The sequence below is a fragment of the Globicephala melas genome, chromosome 3, assembly GCF_963455315.2.
Source record: "Globicephala melas chromosome 3, mGloMel1.2, whole genome shotgun sequence".
Classification (NCBI taxonomy): Eukaryota; Metazoa; Chordata; class Mammalia; order Artiodactyla; family Delphinidae; genus Globicephala; species Globicephala melas.
Window position 1 is genome coordinate 168,857,014 of NC_083316.1, and position 17,566 is coordinate 168,874,579.

General features: G+C 51.0%; 1 protein-coding gene across 1 annotated transcript; it reads left to right on the plus strand.

Moving 5' to 3' along the window:
* The first annotated feature begins 10,263 nt into the window (after positions 1-10,263).
* S1PR4 (sphingosine-1-phosphate receptor 4) lies at positions 10,264-11,658 on the plus strand. The gene has a single exon (XM_030845629.2). The coding sequence runs from the start codon at positions 10,264-10,266 to the stop codon at positions 11,656-11,658; it is 1,395 nt and encodes a 464-aa protein (XP_030701489.1).
* Positions 11,659-17,566: the final 5,908 nt, after the last annotated feature.

Sequence of the window (17,566 nt, forward strand, 5' to 3'; positions counted from 1 at the left end):
GTGGACATTAAAGAAATGACATTCTGGAGACCTTTGATTTCTTAGGGGCGTCCTGGTTAACAACCAACCCCCTGCCCCGCGCGGTCCCATCTCAGGTCGTCTGTCCCGGGGAGGGTAGCAAGGAAGGAAAAAGTTCTACTTGTGCAGTCACTTGTGTAGGGCATGGTACACAGAGCCGTGTGGGACTGTGTGCACTTTGAGCCAGGAAGTGGAGTTCAGCCTCTCTCCCTGGCCCCGGGGACATTTGAGCTGACCTTCTGTTGCTGCTCACCCAAAATTCCAGCAGCACCCACCGCCTATCCCTGATGGAGATGATGATGATTCCACTTACTCCAGATCCTGTTCTCCCACCATCCTCAGGGCAGGCCCATGAAGCACCAACCCCATCACCCCCATTTTACAGATGAGGAAACCGAGGCACAGAGAAACTGAATAATTTGACTAAGGCTAAACACCTGGGTGGTGGCCAAGCCAAGATTCTATTATTCATTCAAGAGGTTTTTTGTTTTGTTTTACTTTTTAAAAAATAAACTTTAATTTTTAGAATAGTCTTAGGTTTGTAGAAAAATTGCGAATACAGAGGGTTGCCTTATGAAACCACACCTGATTTCCCGTATTATTAATATGGTACTTTTTTTTTTCCATTAATGAACCAATATTGACCCATTATTAACTGAAGTCCAACAAATTTCCTTTTTCCCCCTAATGTCCTTTTCCTGTCCTGGGACCCCACCCAGGTTCCCACACGACATTCCATCACCACGTCTCCTTAGGCGCTTCTGAGCTGTGATGGTTTCTCAGGCTTTCTTCGTTTTTGATGACCTTAACAGTTTTGAGGAGTGCTGGACAGCTTTTACTTTCCCAGGGCTGCTGTAACGAAGTACCACAGACAGAGGGGCTTAAAACCACGCAAATGTATTCTCTCACAGTTCTGGAGGCAAAGTCTGAGACTAAAGTGTCAGCAGGGCCGTGCTCCCTCCAGAGGCTCTAGGGGAAAGTCCTTCCTGCCTTTTCTAGCTTCTGGTGGCTCTGTGTATCCCTGGCTTGTGGCTGCGTCCCTCCCGTCTCTGCTTGTGTCTTCACGTGGCCATCTCCTCTTGTGCGTGCCTGCGTCCAAATTTTCTTTTTACAGAGACACCAGTTACGCTGAATTAGGCCCGCCCAAACGACCTCATCCTAACTTGATTCTATCTGCAGTGATCCTATTTCCAAAGAAGGTCACGTTCCCAGATACCTCTCATAAAACGTATTTTGTCAAACGTCCTTCGGTTGAGTTTCGTTTGATGTTTTTCTCATGATTAGACTGAGGTTTAGATTTTAGGTCAGAGGAGCACAGAAGTGAAGAAGGTTTTGTCCCATTATATCAAGAGTACATGCCGTCAGCATGACCTTGGTCCCCTGAGTTAGGCACCCAATTCTTATTTATTTATTTATTTATTTACGGCTGCATTGGTTCTTCGTTGCTGCACGTGGGCTTTCTCTAGTTGCGGCACATGGGCTTCTTATCGCGGTGGCTTCTCTTGTTGTGGAGCACGAGCTCTAGGCGCACGGGCTCAGTAGTTGTGGCACGTGGGCTCAGTAGTTGTGGTTCGCGGGCTCTAGGGCACAGGCTCAGTAGCTGTGGCACACGGGCTTACTTGCTCCGCGGCACGCGGGATCTTCCCGGACCAGGGCTCAAACCCATGCTCCCTGCATTGGCAGGTGGATTCGTAACCACTGTGCAACCAGGGAAGTCCCTGGTTACTTTCATTATCCCTGATATCATACCATTTCATCCACATCCTTGTAATATACAAAGACTCCCTTCTAAAAAGGATAAACATAATGAAACATTATCACATCTAAAAAAGTTAGCAATGACCCTTGGGTATTTGATATCCAGTCAGTATCCAGATTTCCCCATGTGTCTTGTAAATGTCTTTTCTAAAACTCCCCGCCGCCACCCTGCTGTGCTGCACGGCTTGCAGCTTTGGGGATCTTAGTTCCTCCACCAGAGGTTGAACCCGGACCCTCGGCAGTGAGAGAGTGGAGTCCTAACCGCTGGACCGCCAGGGAATTCCCTAAAGCTTTTCATTTTATAATAATATTAGATTTACAGAAAAGTTGCAGCAATAGTGCAGAGTTCCTGAACATCGTCCACCCACTTTCCTCTGATGTGAACCTCTTAGATAACCATGCTACAAGCCAGGTTATCAAAGCCGGGGAATTAACATCAACCATCATCCTATTACCTAACCTCTAGACTCGTTAGAATTTGACCAGTTTTCCCTCTCCTGCCATTTTTCTGGGCCAGGATTCCACATTGCACCTCCTGTCTTTGTCTCCTTGGTGACGGCTCCTCAGCCTTTGTCTGTCATGACCTGTTTAAGGAGTTCTGCCCAGGGGACTTCCCTGGTGGCACAGTGGTTAAGAATCCGCCTGCCAATACAGGGGACACAGGTTCGAGCCCTGGTCCGGGAAGATCCCCATGCTGCGGAGCAACTAAGCCCATGCACCACAACTACTGAGCCTGCGCTCTAGAGCCCGCGAGCCACAACTACTGAGCCCATGAGCCACAACTACTGAAGCCTGTGCGTCTAGAGCCTGTGCTCCGCAACAAGAGAAGCCACCGCAATGAGAAGCCCGCGCACCGCAACGAAGAGTAGCCCCTGCTTGCCACAACTAGAGAAAGCCTGCACGCAGCAACAAAGACCCAACGCAGAAAGAAAGAAAGAAAGAAAGAAAGAAAGAGAAAGAAAGAAAAGAAAGAAATTTATAAAATTAAAAAAAAAAGAGTTCTGGCCGGTTATTTTATAGAACGTCCCGCAATTTGGGCTTGTCTGATGTTTGCTCATGATGTAATTACCAGCATGCATTTTGGGCGAGAATGCCACAGGGTCCCTCTTAGTACATCCCCCTGGTGGGCTCATGATGGCAAAATGTCTCATTGCTGATGATGAAACGTCATACGTGTTTTTTCCGCAGGTAGCTCCTTTGAGTCAGGACCCAAACAAAGCCCACACGTGGCATTTGGTTGCTGTATCTCTTGGTGTCTTTTCACCTATAACCATCACCCAACCTTTTTTCTTTGCCATTTATTTGTTGAAGAAACCAGGTCGTTTATCTGGTAGAGTTTACCAGCCTCCTGATTGGGTGGGTTGTTTCCCTGATGTGGATTAATGGTTTCCTCTGTCCCCTGTAATCCCTGTGAATCAATCTACCTAGAAACATGAGCGGACTTCCTAGGTGGTGTGAGCTCCACCAGACAACACATCTAGTTTGTTTTCTCTCTGTATCTCTGTGTCTCCGTGTCTTTGTCTCTCTCTCCGTGAGACGTGTAACAACATTAACACCCAGTTGGTTCCCTCCCCTACCTCGTTAAAAATGACCAGTGGGTTCAGGTGGCACAAGTCTGATTCATTTACTGTGAAATTTCCACGTGAACGTCTCTCATAATGGTGTTAATGGCCACTGGTGCTCATTGCTTACATGCATCATTAGGGGTTGCAAAAATGGTGACTTTGAACACTTTCATTTCTTCTGCATTTATTGCCTGGAATTTTTCTGTTAAAAAACCCAGCTCAAGCACAAGAACTGAAAGCAGGGTCTCAAAGAGATATTTGTACACCCGTGTTCACAGCAGCATTATTCGCAATGGCCAAGAGGTGGAAGCAACCCGTGTCCATTGAGAGATGGATGGATAAACAAATATGGTTCACCCATACAGCGGAATATGATTCAGCCTTAAAGTGGAAGGAAATTCTGACACACACTACAACATGCATGAACTTTGGGACCTTATGCTCAGTGAAATAAGCCAGACACAGAAGGAGAAGTACTGTCTGATTCCACTCACATGAGGCCTTAGAGGAGTCAAATCCACAGAGACAGGAAGTCGATGGTGGGGGCCAGGGGCTGAGGGAGGGGGATGGAAAGTCAGTGTTTCATGGGGACAGAGTTTCAGTTTGGGAAGATGAGAAAGTTCTGGAGATGATGGTGGGGATGGTTGCACAACAGTGTGAATGTATTTTTTTTAAATTAAGTTATTTTTGGCTGTGTTGGGTCTTCGCTGCTGTGCCTGGGCTTTCTTTAGTTGCAGCGAGCGGGGGCTACTCTTTGTTGCGGTGCGCGGGCTTCTCATTGCGGTGGCTTTTGTTGCAGAGCATGGGCTCTACGCACGCGGGCTCAGTAGTTGTGGCTCGCAGGCTCTAGAGCACAGGCTCAGTAATGGTGGCACATGTGGGATCTGCCTGGACCAGGGATCGAACCCGTGTCCTCTGCATTGGCAGGTGGATTCTTAACCACTGTGCCACCAGGGAAGCCCCAATGTGAATGTATTTAATGCCACTTAATTGTGCACTTAAAAATTGTTAAAATGGTAATTTAATGTCACATGTAATTTACCACAATTTAAAGCAATTTACAAAATGGAGTATGATTAAAAAAACATCTTTCCCCTATCAAGTAATTGGTTACCCAGAAGTAAAGGCTGTGCAGGAAAGACAGGGTAAATGCCTGATTCTTGACTTTTCTTTAGCAGTTTTCACAATAATTTGTTACTTCCTCAATATCCACAAAAGATCACCAGAGAGTTTTTTTTTTCCTTTTGTGTCACTATGAACTCATGGATGTAACATCTGATGTGTTTCTATCCACTGCATATCTTATTCTTCTTATGCCCACATTGTTTCATCTTTGGCCAGTGGAAACCTCTTTGAGTTGGTCCCTAAGTCCTTTTGTTTGTTTGTTTGTTTGTGGTTTTTTTGCGGTATGCGGGCCTCTCACTGTTGTGGCCTCTACCATTGCGGAGCACAGGCTCCGAACGCGCAGGCTCAGAGGCCATGGCTCATGTGGGATCTTCCCGGACTGGGGCACGAACCTGTGTCCCCTGCATCGGCAGGCGGACTCTCAACCACTGCGCCACCAGGGAAGCCCCCTAAGTCCTTTTGATGTGACCCAGTGGCCTTAAGGGCTCATAGTTCTGGGGACTCCCCTGGTGGTCCAGTGGTTAAGACTCTGCATTTCCAATGCAGGGGGCATGAGTTCCATCCCTGGTTGGGGAACTAAGATTCCACATGCTGCGTGGTGCAGCGAAAAAGAAAAAAAAAAAAAGAGCTCATCGTTCTGGCACAGCACAATGCTTTCTGCTCATCCCATACTTCACAGCCCCAGCCCTGGACCCGGCCATTTCTCCAAGGAGCCCTGCTTCCTTTTAATGAGAGATGATATTTGGAGACCATAATCTGACCACAAAGTTAGGAAATCCACATTTTCTTCACTCATCTTTTGACTTTGAAAATATTTGACCTACAGAAGTTGCAAGACGATGACAATGAACTCCCATAGACTCTTCCTCTAGGTCAGGGGTCACTACCTGCTCTAAGCCTGTTTTTGTAAATAAAGTTTTATTGGCACATGGCCAGGCCCATTCATTTACACATGTTCCGGGGCAGCTTTCCGGATGACAACAGAGTCATTGTGACAGAGACTGTCTGCCCCTCAATGCCAAAAATATTTACTATTTGGCTCTTTGCAGAAAAAGTCTGCAGACCCCTGAGCTAGATGCTCCCACAGTTAACCTTTTGCTTTATATTTCTCTATAAACATAATCTAAAACTATACAATCTATTCCATAAAGAATATACACATTTTTTATTCTTTTTCTTAATTTTTTTCTAAGTAATTTGGAAGTGGGCAACATGACTCCAAAAAACCAAAAAAAAAACCAAACCAAACAAACAAACAAACAAAAAAACCAAATGTATTTCCTGCAAACAAACACCTCCAGTTATGTAACCAGAAGGTGTTGGTCAAATTCAGGAAATCTAGCACTGATGCAACAATAGTATTTAATATACAGCCCATACGAAAATTTCACCAGTTGTGCCAATATTGTCTTTTATAGCAACTCCCGCCTCCCCCCTCCCCTGTTGTTGTATTCAGTTGGGGGTCACTCATTGCATGTAGTTTCATATATCTCTGATCTCCTTTCTTCTGAGACAGCTTTAGGCTTTTGTTGTTGTTGTTGTCTCTTATGACCTTTTACGACCTCGAATCTTTCCAAGAGGCCAGGCCAATTATTCTGTGGGATGTCCCTCAGTGTGGGTCTGTCTGATGGTTCCCACAATCAGAGGCAGGTGATCCACGTTTGGCAGGAATAGCCTAGAAGTGATGTGTCCTTCTCAGTGCCTTGTATCAGGAGGCCCAGGAGGCCCACGAAGCCCATTTTTTTCCCCCATTCCCTGTGTGTTTACTTGGTGTCTTGGTTAAGCTGCTCTTCACCGGTTTCTAAGTAAGGCATTTTCCCCTTTGTAACTGATAAATCATCTGTAGGAAAATACTTTGAGATTACGTAAATATCCTGCTCCCCAACAAACTTCCACCTAATTACTTTAGCATCCACTGACGAATCCTGCTTGGATCAATTATTGCTGGGATGGTTACCAAATGGTGATTTTTTTTCTTCTTTTTTTTTTTGCCGTACGCGGGCCTCTCACTGTTGTGGCCTCTCCCGTTGCGGAGCACAGGCTCCGGACGCGCAGGCTCAGCGGCCATGGCTCACGGGCCCAGCCGCTCCGCGGCATGTGGGATCTTCCCGGACCGGGGCACGAACCCGTGTGCCCTGCATCGGCAGGCGGACTCTCAACCACTGCGCCACCAGGGAAGCCCCCAAATGGTGATTTTTTAAACTCTGTTATTGAGTCAGCACCTGGGAGTGGGATTGCTGGATCATACGGAATGGTCATTCTTTTTTTTTTTTTTTTCTAATTGTTTTTTAAAATACACATAACATAAAATGAACCGTGTTGTACATTTCAGAGGTATGGCTGAATGAATACATTCGTCATTTTGCAACTGTCACCACCATCCATCTGCAGAACTCTTTTCACCTTGTAAAACTGAAACTCTGTCCTCATTGAACACTAACTCTGAATCCCCCCCTTCCCTGCCCCTGGCACCCACCATCCTACTTTCTGTCTGTGTGATTTTTAAAAAATATATTTATTTTATTTTTGGCTGTGTTGGGTCCTTGTTGCTGTGCGCGGGCTTTCTTTAGTTGCCGTGAGTGGGGGCTACTCTTTGTTGCAGTGCTCGGGCTTCTCATGGCAGTGGCTTCTCTTTGTTGCAGAGCACAGGCTCTAGAGTGCAGGCTTCAGTAGTTGTGGCCCACGGGCTTAGTTGCTCTGCAGCATGTGGGATCTTCCTGGACCAGGGCTTGAACCCGTGTCCCCTGCACTGGCAAGCTGATTCTTAACCACTGCGCCACCAGGGAAGCCCCAAGTCTGTGTGATTTTAAGATTGTTCATCGTTGATGCTCAAATTGTCTCAGGTTTGGCCAGCTTGTGTTTCTCCCACGGGTCCCCATCCTTCTTGGAGCCCTTCCTTACTCTCTGGTGCATCAAGACATTCCAGGCTCACCTTGTATGCTTCCTGCCCCATCCCTGGAATCAATCATTTCTCCCTAGAGTCCTGGATCCCTTCTTTTTTTTTTTTAGGGCATGATATTTAGAAGCCAAGATCTGGGTGCTAGGTGTGCTCATTCCTATTGGGTTATCTCAATGGATGGAGTTAGGAAATTGATTTGTGTTTAAATATCAAGTCCACGTGGATACTTTAATCCCATTTCATCCCTGCGGGGCTCTTCTATTTCATCTTTGCACCTCTCTCCCCCAGCGAACACCTGATTCCTAATAATATCAACACACTTGCTACTTCGCCACATTTGCTACTTCACTCAGTCCCACAGTACAGGATAGTTTCAGAATCACTACATCTATGCCACTCCCAAAAACGAACGTACTGAACCAAGTTTAATTTTTTTTTTTGCAGTTCCCTTTGCCTTTAGAGTGAGTAGTGTGTCCAGAAGTTGCATAAGCTGGTTCTTTTCTATTTCTGTGAGGTTACGTTTTTCATTTGACATACCGTTCAGTTCATTTGTTTTCTATTTATGGTCCATCTTAAAGCTTCCGTCCTCCATCGTTGTTGATTTAAATTTTTGTTGAATATAGAAAGCATTAACAGTTTAAAAACTATACAAAGAGGAAAACTCAAAGGGTGTCATCTCCTCCTCTCTTCAATTTCAATCCCATCCACTCCTGTAGGTAACCAATTTGATTGGTTCTTGGTTTATCTTTCCTTTGCAAAAACAAGCTGATATATGGGTATTTTACTCCCCCCTTCTTTATTATACAAAAGGTAACATGCTTGTTACTTCCCCCTCAACTTAACAATACATCGTGGAAATCGCCCTGTTCCGCTCACAGAGATCACCCTCATTTCTTTTTCATGGCTGCATAGTACTCCACGGTGAAGTGCAGTGTAATGCATCAGCCTCTCTCCTGTGTACAGACATCTGGGTTGCTTCCAATATTTTACACTTACAAATGACAAGGAGTAACCTTTTGTGTACTCACTTGTGTATTGTTAAAGCTGTGTTTTCAGGACAGACTGCTAGAAGGGGGACTGCTCTTCTGTAGCATGGGGATAATCGTAAGATTAAATAAGGTATAATGCACGTATGGCCTTTCACCCAGTCAGCAGGTAATTCATGGCAGAAGGTCACCACTGTTGGGCAGCTTGGCCTCAAATTAGCCAAATTCTGCTCTCTCATAGCATTTTAGTCTAGTTCTCAATTTGCTCTCTCAGCCTGGGGTGAGGGGCTCAGCTGGGGTTGGGGTTTAGTTGGGGTTGGGGCTCCACTAGAGTTGGGACTCAGCTTGGGATTGGGGTTCAGCTTGGGGTCAGGGTTCAGTTCAGGGTCAAATCTCAACCAGGGTCAGGGGTCAGGGTTGGAGTCAGGCTGTGGTCATGGGTTCCGCCAAGGTCAGGATTCAGCCTGGGATCAGGGCTCAGTCCAGGATCAGGGCTCAGTCCAGGACCAGGGCTCAGTCTAGGATCAGGGCTCAGTCTAGGACCAGGGCTCAGTCCAAGGTCAGGACTCAGCCTGGGATCAGGGCTCAGTCCAGGACCAGGGCTCAGTCTAGGATCAGGGCTCAGTCCAGGATCAGGGCTCAGTCCAAGGTCAGGGTTCAGCCTGGGATCAGGGCTCAGTCTAGGACCAGGGCTCAGTCTAGGACCAGGGCTCAGTCCAAGGTCAGGACTCAGCCTGGGATCAGGGCTCAGCTGGGATTGGGGGTCAGCCTGGGTCAGGGATCAGAGTTGGGGTCAGCCTATGGTCACAGGTTCGGCCAAGGTCAGGGTTCAGCCTGGGATCAGGGCTCAGTCCAGGGCCCAGGCTCAGAACGTGCCATGTGTCTCCCTGTGAACGTGCCTGGGTCAGGTGGTCCCACGTGAGGCCGGGACTGGGGCTCGGGTGCTCATCCCCTCCCCCCTCCCCCCAGCTGCCTGCACAGCCCCTCCTCTCACAACCCCCCCTTCAGATCCGTTTCTGCTTGGTCACCTCCAGTGACCAGATGTTGCTACTCCCCAGGGCGCCCCTCCCTTTGAGCTTCCCTGTAACTGTCCTGCTCCAGAGCTGAGCGATGAACTCAGGGTTCAGGGGGCCACAGTCCCTGGGCTGTCCTCAACCCCTGTGTCCTGCCCACCCGCCACTCACGGGGGACACCAGAGCCCCTCAGACACCTGTGTCTCCTCCCTCGGACACTGGCCAGGGCAGTGTCCCCCCGCCTCAGGCCCCCCACACATCACTCCACACATCATCCCCGACTTCCTCTCCCCGCCTTGGTGCCCACACACCTCCGTCCTCACCCTTCTCTGGTTGAGTCAATGTGAGCCGGGTCAGGATGGCTGTGCGGTGGCAGTGGGGTGAGTTCCCCACTTCTGTGAGCCCCTCCCCCTCCAGATGTGAGGTGCTGCCCCGGGTGGCGGTCCCCAGCAGCTCTACTCCCAGCAAAGCCAGCTCAGGGGCAGGAGAGGCAACGGAAAACCTGGGGAGAGAGGGTCCCGCCACGGAAGCCCCGGGTAAACGTGTGGGTGCGTGGGATTCACCTCCTGGCTGTGTGCTCTTCTGCGGGACCCGGGGCGGACACAGCCTCTCCAGGCCTCGGTTTCCCCTTCTGTGGACTGCGTGGTCCTGGCCCTGTCGTGAGGCTAAAACGGGGTGCATCTGCGGTATCGCTGAGGAAGCTGGTGGTGCTCCTGTGTGTGCGGCCGCTTGACGCACACTTATTAAGCACCTACTGTGTGCCAGGCGGGTTTGGAGCAGTTGGGGAGCCGGTGACGGAACAGCGGGTCTGGCAGGGAGTAGCTCATGGGGGCGGGGAAGTCATCCAGCCCGGGTGTCACAGGGGAACAGGTTTCCCCCGCTCTGGGACCCCACCCGCAATGAGGGACCGCGGGCTCGCAGCAGGCAGCAGCCGCAGCGCCCTCCGGGAGTCCGGGTGGGAAGCGACCGTTGGGATGCCCCTCCCTGTCCCGGCCTCACCCTCACCCTCACCCTGGGGGTACCTTGAACATAACAGGAAATTTCAAATAACAGGAAACCAAGACCGGGCAAGGCGAGCGGCTCCACCCTGCCTGGGGCGAACCACCCCGGGCCTCAGTCTGCCCCCGGGGACCGCAATGAACGCCACGGGGGCCCCGACCGAGGCCCCCGAGTCCTGCCAGCTGCTGGCGGCCATCGGGCACAGCCGGCTCATCGTCTTGCATTACAACCACTCTGGCCGGCTGGCGGGGCGGGGCGGGCCCGAGGAGGGCGGCCTGGGGGTGCTGCGCGGGCTCTTCGTGGCCGTGAGCTGCCTGGTGGTGCTGGAGAACCTGCTGGTGCTGGTGGCCATCGCCAGCCGCATGCGCTCCCGCCGCTGGGTCTATTACTGCCTGGTGAATATCACGCTCAGCGACCTGCTCACGGGCGCCGCGTACCTGGCCAACGTGCTGCTGTCCGGGTCGCGCACCTTCGGCCTGGCGCCGGCCCAGTGGTTCCTGCGCGAGGGCCTGCTCTTCATGGCGCTGGCCGCCTCCACCTTCAGCTTGCTCTTCACGGCGGGCGAGCGCTTCGCCACCATGGTGCGGCCGGTGGCTGAGAACGGGGCCACCAAGAGGGGCCGCGTGTGCAGCTTCATCGGACTCTGCTGGCTGCTGGCAGCCCTGCTGGGCCTGCTGCCTCTGCTGGGATGGAACTGCGTCTGCGCCTTCCAGCGCTGCTCCAGCCTGCTCCCGCTCTACTCCAAGGGCTACATCCTCTTCTGCGTGGTGGTCTTCGCCTGCATCCTGGCCACCATCATGGTGCTCTACGGGGCCATCTTCCGAGTGGTGCGCTCCAACGGGCAGAAGGCCCCGTGCACCCCGGCCCGCCGCAAGGCTCAGCGGCTGCTCAAGACGGTGCTTATGATCCTGGTGGCTTTCGTGGTGTGCTGGGGCCCGCTCTTCGGCCTGCTGCTGGCCGACATCTTTGGCTCCAACGTCTGGGCTCAGGAGTACCTGCGGGGCATGGACTGGATCCTGGCGCTGGCCGTGCTCAACTCCGCGGTCAACCCGGTCATCTACTCCTTCCGCAGCCGGGAGGTGTGCCGGGCCGTGCTGGGCTTCCTCTGCTGTGCGTGTCTCCGGTTGGGACTGCGAGGGCCTGGGGACTGCCTGGCCCGGGCTGCCGAGGCCCAGTCCGTCGCCTCCACCACCGACAGCTCGCTGAGGCCGAGGGACAGCTTTCGGGGCTCCCGCTCGCACAGCTTCCGGATGCGGGAGCCCCTGTCCAGTATCTCCAGCGTACGGAGCATCTGAGCCCACGGTTAGGGCAGTGGTTCAGCTGCCAGGTGCACGCCCGGGCGCGCAGGGATGCAGCAGCAGGAGGCAGGCTGGATGCAGAGGAAGGAAGAGGGCGGCCGGGGGCATGCGTCCCAGGGCCCTGCAGTCCTCCCCGAAGCCTCCTGAGGCTGCTGACGCCGAGTGGATTTCCCACGGTCTCCGTGGGGCAGGAGGCAACAGGAGGAACAGAGAGCGCGCTGGAATAGGGATGAATGCGTTTGCTGTGTACGCAGTCCCCCTCCTGTGAGATTCTGAGGAAATCCCAGCCCCACAGTGGGCCTCAGTGGGGCTCCCAGGCTGCCAGGGTTAGGCTGGGTAGGGGGGTGTCTATGCCCCGGCAACGCGAGAGTTCAATGATGGGATGAGATGCTGCAGCCCCTTATTCACATGTGGCATCAGGGTGATGGGATGAGGGCTGTGGGTCTGCTGGAGCTGTGCCTGCAGCACAGGGAGGGCCACGACACCCGCCCCTTCCTGTTCACTTCCCCTTTCCCTGCCCTATCTCTCATCTTGGGTCCTGGGCGGCCTCCTTCCCCCACCTCTGGCCTCTGCATCTCTTGGAACTCAGTCTGGAGACCAGCAGAGGGGGAGCCGACTGGCCCTCCTGACCTCGGGGAAATCTCACCACTTCTCCCTTTAGCACTACCTGCCTCTTCCTTCCCCATCTGTGAAATGGGCCTATAGCAGACGGAACCCACCGCGGGAGGCGGTCGGTACTGGCTCAGTGTTTTTGCCATGGCGCGTGGCATCAGTGTGTTGACAAAACATTCAGCGACGGTGGAAATGTTCTACATCTGTGCTGCCAGTGTGGGACCCTCATGTGGCTACTGAGCCCTCGATAAGTGGCCTGTGCGACTGAAGACTGAACTTGGAATTCCTTTGCATTTAGACAGTTCACAGGACTTGCGGCAATGGTATGGGACAGCGCCGCAGGGGTCCACCCTCCGGATGTAGCCACCTTTGGCTGGTAGAAAGTGCTCTCTTTCCATCTTCCTAGCCAAGAAAGTGTCCGCAGGTCCTTCTGCCTCCGTCTTGCCAAGTTCTTGGGTCAGCATCCCGTCTGCCACTCTGGATGGGATAGCTCCGTTCTGAGCCTCCACTTCTCCCCTGCAGGATGGGGGATGCGGCGATGGGAAACTGTTTACTGCGCTGTTTCAATAAAGCAGCCATTAGCCACATGTGGGTACGTAAAATTAATTAAAATGAATTTTTAAAATTCAGTTTGTTGGTGCGTTTCTTGGAGCTGCCGTATCAAAGTATCACAGACCGAGGGGCTTAAACAACGGGAATGCATTCTTTCATGACTTCCCTGGTGGTCCAGTGGTTAAGACTCCACGCTTCCACTGCAGGGGGTACAAGTTGGATCCCTGGTCGGGGAACTAAGATCCTGCATGCTGAGCGTTGCGGTCAAAAAAAAGAAAAGAGAAAAGAAATGTATCCTCTCATGGTTCTGGAGGCTGGAAGTCTGAGATCAAGGTGCCAACAGGTTTGGTTCGTTCTGAGCCCTCTCTCCTAGATTCTGGGGGTTTGCTGGCAATCTTTGGCGTCCCTTGGTTTGTAGACTCCATTTTCACATGGGTTCTCCCTGTGTGCACATCTGTGTGCAAATTTTCCCTTTTTATAAGGACACCAGTCCTATTGGATTAGGGCCACCCTATTCCAGTGTGACTCAGCTTAACTAATTACACCTATAACCATCCTATTTCCTAATAAGGTCCTATTCTGAGGTCCTGGGGGTTAGGATTTCAAGATGTGAATTTTGGAGACACAATTCAGCCCATAACACTTGGTCACGCTAGCCACACTTCAAGTGCTTGATGGGACATGGGACTTGTGGCTACTGTTTTGGACAGTGTAGACACAGAGCATGTCCATCATCACAGAAAATTCTGTTGGACAGGACTGGAAAACGTTCCAAGCATGTATAAGCTGGGATACTTCTTACATTTTCCTGATTCCTGGTCCACGTGTGTTTATTCAGGACAGTGGCAGGCAGGGTGAGGTCTCGGTGGAATTTGGTGTGAGTGGAGCCTGGGCCTCCTTGAAGCTCTCAGCCTGTGTCCTGGGCCTGTGTGAGCTGGCCCTGTGGCCCCCTCTGCCCTGTGGGGTGTCACACTTTGCTTTGACTGAGCTGCACTCCTTGCTGCTCCCTCCCATCTGGGGTCTTTGCACCTGCCTTTGTTGTCCCCAGTAGAGTGGCCTGCCTGGCACGTGCCCTGCCCATCCTTCAGGTCTCAGCTTTAGCATCACCTCCTCCAGGAAGTCTCCCTGATTTCTCCTCCTCAGCCCTCTTCCGGGCTCCCACACCTGCCTGTGCAACTCCATCATAGATCCGATCGCGCCTGGTTACTCAACCACCTTCTCCCCTGGACTTGGAGCTCCATGAGAGTGGAGGTAGTGACAGTGTTTGGGCCACAGCTATGTCCCTGGCACCCAGCACAGGACCCAGCAGATAGCAGGTGCTCCATGACCTAGAGTGTTGGGAGAACTAGTCCTAGCATCATGCCTCACAATGAGCCTGGGAAACTTCTTCCCCTCCTTACTCTCCACCCCCACCTTCCTCCCTGACTACGATGAAACTGTTCCCATGAATCCTGACTTCTGCTCTTAGGTGGCTCAGGTGTCTGTAACGCATCACCGTTCCCCAGCTCTGCCGCTCACCATGGGCTTCAGTTTCCTCATCTGTAAAATGAGGATATGGATATCCCCTGCCCTCCTGGGATGTTGTTAAGACAAGGAATATAAAGGCCCTCAAACTTACGCGTCTGATTTTGTAATAGGGAAGAACAAATCTGACTCTTTTTTTTTTTTTTTTTTCGGTACGTGGGCCTCTCACTGTTGTGGCCTCTCCCGCTGTGGAGCACAGGCTCCGGATGCGCAGGCTCAGTGGCCATGGCTCACGGGCCCAGCCGCTCCGCGGCATGTGGGATCTTCCCAGACCGGGGCACGAACCCGTGTCCCCTGCATCGGCAGGTGGCCTCTCAACCACTGCACCACCGAGGAAGCCCCTGACTCCTTTTTAGACCTGTTCCTTTTACTTTAACCTTTCTGCCCTGTTGCCTGTGCTTAGTCATGGTGGCTTTGTACCTTTTGTACAAGAATGTTGCCTATAGCCTGAAATATGCAGGTGAGCCTATTCTCGAGGCTCTGACGTTTAAGAGTCCCTGCACATAGAGGTAAAATGTTTCAGAATAGGGAATAACATTTGTTTTGTTGGAGGTTTACAGGAACATCCTGACCTGACCTGACCTGCACAGCTGCAAGAACAAAGGATTCCAAAACCAAGAAGTTTGCAGCAACTAACCACGTCTCTCTCTCACTTGCCTTTAAAAGTGCTTTGCTGAAACCCTCTGGGGAGTCGGGGTTTATGGGGCATGAGACACTGGTCTCCTTGCATGGCCCTGCAATAAACCTTTCTCTGCTCCAAACTCCAACTTCTGGTTTGTTTGTCCTCACTGTGCATTGGGCACAGGAACTTGCGTTTGGCAACATTTTTTTTTTTTTTTTTTTGCAGTACGCGGGCCACTCACCGTTGTGGCCTCTCCCGCTGTAGAGCACAGGCTCTGGACGTGCAGGCTCAGTGGCCATGGCTCACGGGCCCAGCCACTCCGCGGCATGTGGGATCTTCCCAGATCGGGGCACGAACCCGTGTCCCCTGCATCAGCAGGCGGACTCTCAACCACTGCACCACCAGGGAAACCCCCTTACAACATTTTAAAATGCCTTATATATCACTCAACGTTATCCTAGTCACCTTTGTACTAACTCATTTAATCCTTGGAAAATCTCCAGGAGGCAGGTACCATCATAACTCCATTTTATAGATGGAGAAACTAAGATCCAGAGAGGTTAGGTAGCTTACACAAGGTCACACAACTGGGAAGAGGCAGAGCTGGGATTCAAACCCAGACAGGTGACTTTTTTTTTTTGTTTTCTGGGATCTTAGTTCCCTGACCAGGGATTGTCGGGAGCCACATAGGAAGTGCCTTTGAGTCTCAGCACGGACGAGACCCTTAGTGCCAAGCAAAGCTGGTGCTGTCAGGTATAAATATGGAGAGGCAAAGTTCTCCTTTGCAAAGCTGATGCTGTTGGACATAAAAATGGAAAAGCAAAGCTCTCGTTTGCAAAGCTTCCTGAACACAGGGTTTTCTACACTCCCCCTACCCTGTTGTTCCATGAAGAGCAGCTCCCTCCTGGTGGCTGGTGCCGTGTAATTGGTCTCTCTTGCCCAGTGCTGTAAGCTGGGCCCTCTCTGGAGGAGAAACCTGGGTTCCCGAAGACATGTGATCAGAGCCGGGGCCCCGCCAGTTGGCGAGGGAATCCCAGGGCAGGTGCTGGGCGTGGAGGCCACGGGGGCATAGGCTACCAAGGTGACAGAGAACTGACCTTCTCTGGGGGCGCTGCACCTCGCTCACTCGCACACCTCACATCTCCCTGCTTGGCCCCGGAGGATGGCTGGTTAGCCAGAGACGGGTAAGATTCCTCAGGGAAGGAACAACCTAAGACAGGCACAGTCGCAGAGGGGCCATCAGGAGAGAAATTGGGGGCCAACAGAGGTGGGGCACAGACCCTCACCCCCCCAACTTGTCCCCATGGCTGCTTCGCTTCCCACGCCCAGCTCAGATGGGAACCCAGGTAGCAGATAAGAGACCTGGCCAATGGCAACTGCTCTCCCGCCGCAGCAGGGCTTTGTTTCCCATTTTCTCCGTGGACCACAGCTTTCCTCTGTGTGGAAGCAAAGCTTTGCTCTGTGTGATTCCCCTTGTTTTCCCCTGCCTTTGCCTAAGGTGATTTTTGTAGGATTGTTATTGGTGTTGGGAAAAATGTATAGTTTTAATGCAGGGGTTTAGGAAAGACCCCAATTTAGGGTAAAAACCAAGAGAAGGATTATAGCTACTTTGGCTCCTTTAATGATTATATTTGTTGGGGAAATATAATGGTGGGAACATTTCTGCAGCAGCTTTGTACTTTAAAAGAAAAATTGCAAGAGTTATGGCCTCCCAGTGGAGTTATAAACATGCTGGGAAATACCTGGGTATGGTGGCAAGGTTTTATGCAACAGTGGCTTTAATCAATGAGTTTACGGTACAATGTCCGTTCCCATGGCCTTTTAGAAGTATAAAAAATAATGTGTATTGTTTTGATTGTTTTGATTACTATTATAGGGTGAGAAAATCTGTGGATGAAATGTTGTATTTTTGCTTTTAATTGTTAATAGAATTATTTGCTTAAGTTTATAGCTTGATTGAGCAGAATGTCCAGGTACAAGAACACCTTAATCTTTTGAGAAGAATGAAGAAACCGTAAACAGAGTTCCTGACGTAGATGTGACCAACATGGACTTAACCTGTTTTGAGAGACTCTGGGCGATGGGAAAATTACCTAACCTGTTTTAATCAATCTGCTGATGTAAATTACCTTTGTTTTGTGGCCTATGTGGGGGAGTTTTGGGCGTGGGAATGAGGATGTTGAATTTGAAAATGAGATTACTTTATAGTATAAATACTTTAAAATCAGGAGAATAAATTTGTCAGAGCCTTGCATCCTTTGAGGTGTCTTGTGCTCTGTCCACGCCGACTCCGTCTTCCCCTTTGGGTGAAACCTGTTCAGCTGGGGCTGGTCCCCGGCAAGGGATCAAACCCACGCCCCCTGCAGTGGAAGCGTGGAGTATTAACCCCTGGACCGCCAGGGAAGTCCCCACAGGTGACTTCTGGATCCCTGTCTGTTACTGCCTCTTTGATGAATGAATGAATAAATGAATGAATGAAGGAATGAATACCAGTTCCTTCTCTCCTTTGGAAAACTCAGAATGAATGTTCCATTTCATTCTTCGGGCTGCCCCAAGGTTTCATCTCCACAAAGCAGGATTAGTTGAACCTCCCCA

Coding starts and splice junctions, on each gene's coding strand:
- S1PR4 (XM_030845629.2), top strand. CDS start 10,264: ATGAGGGACCGCGGGCTCGCAGCAGGCAGCAGCCGCAGCGCCCTCCGG.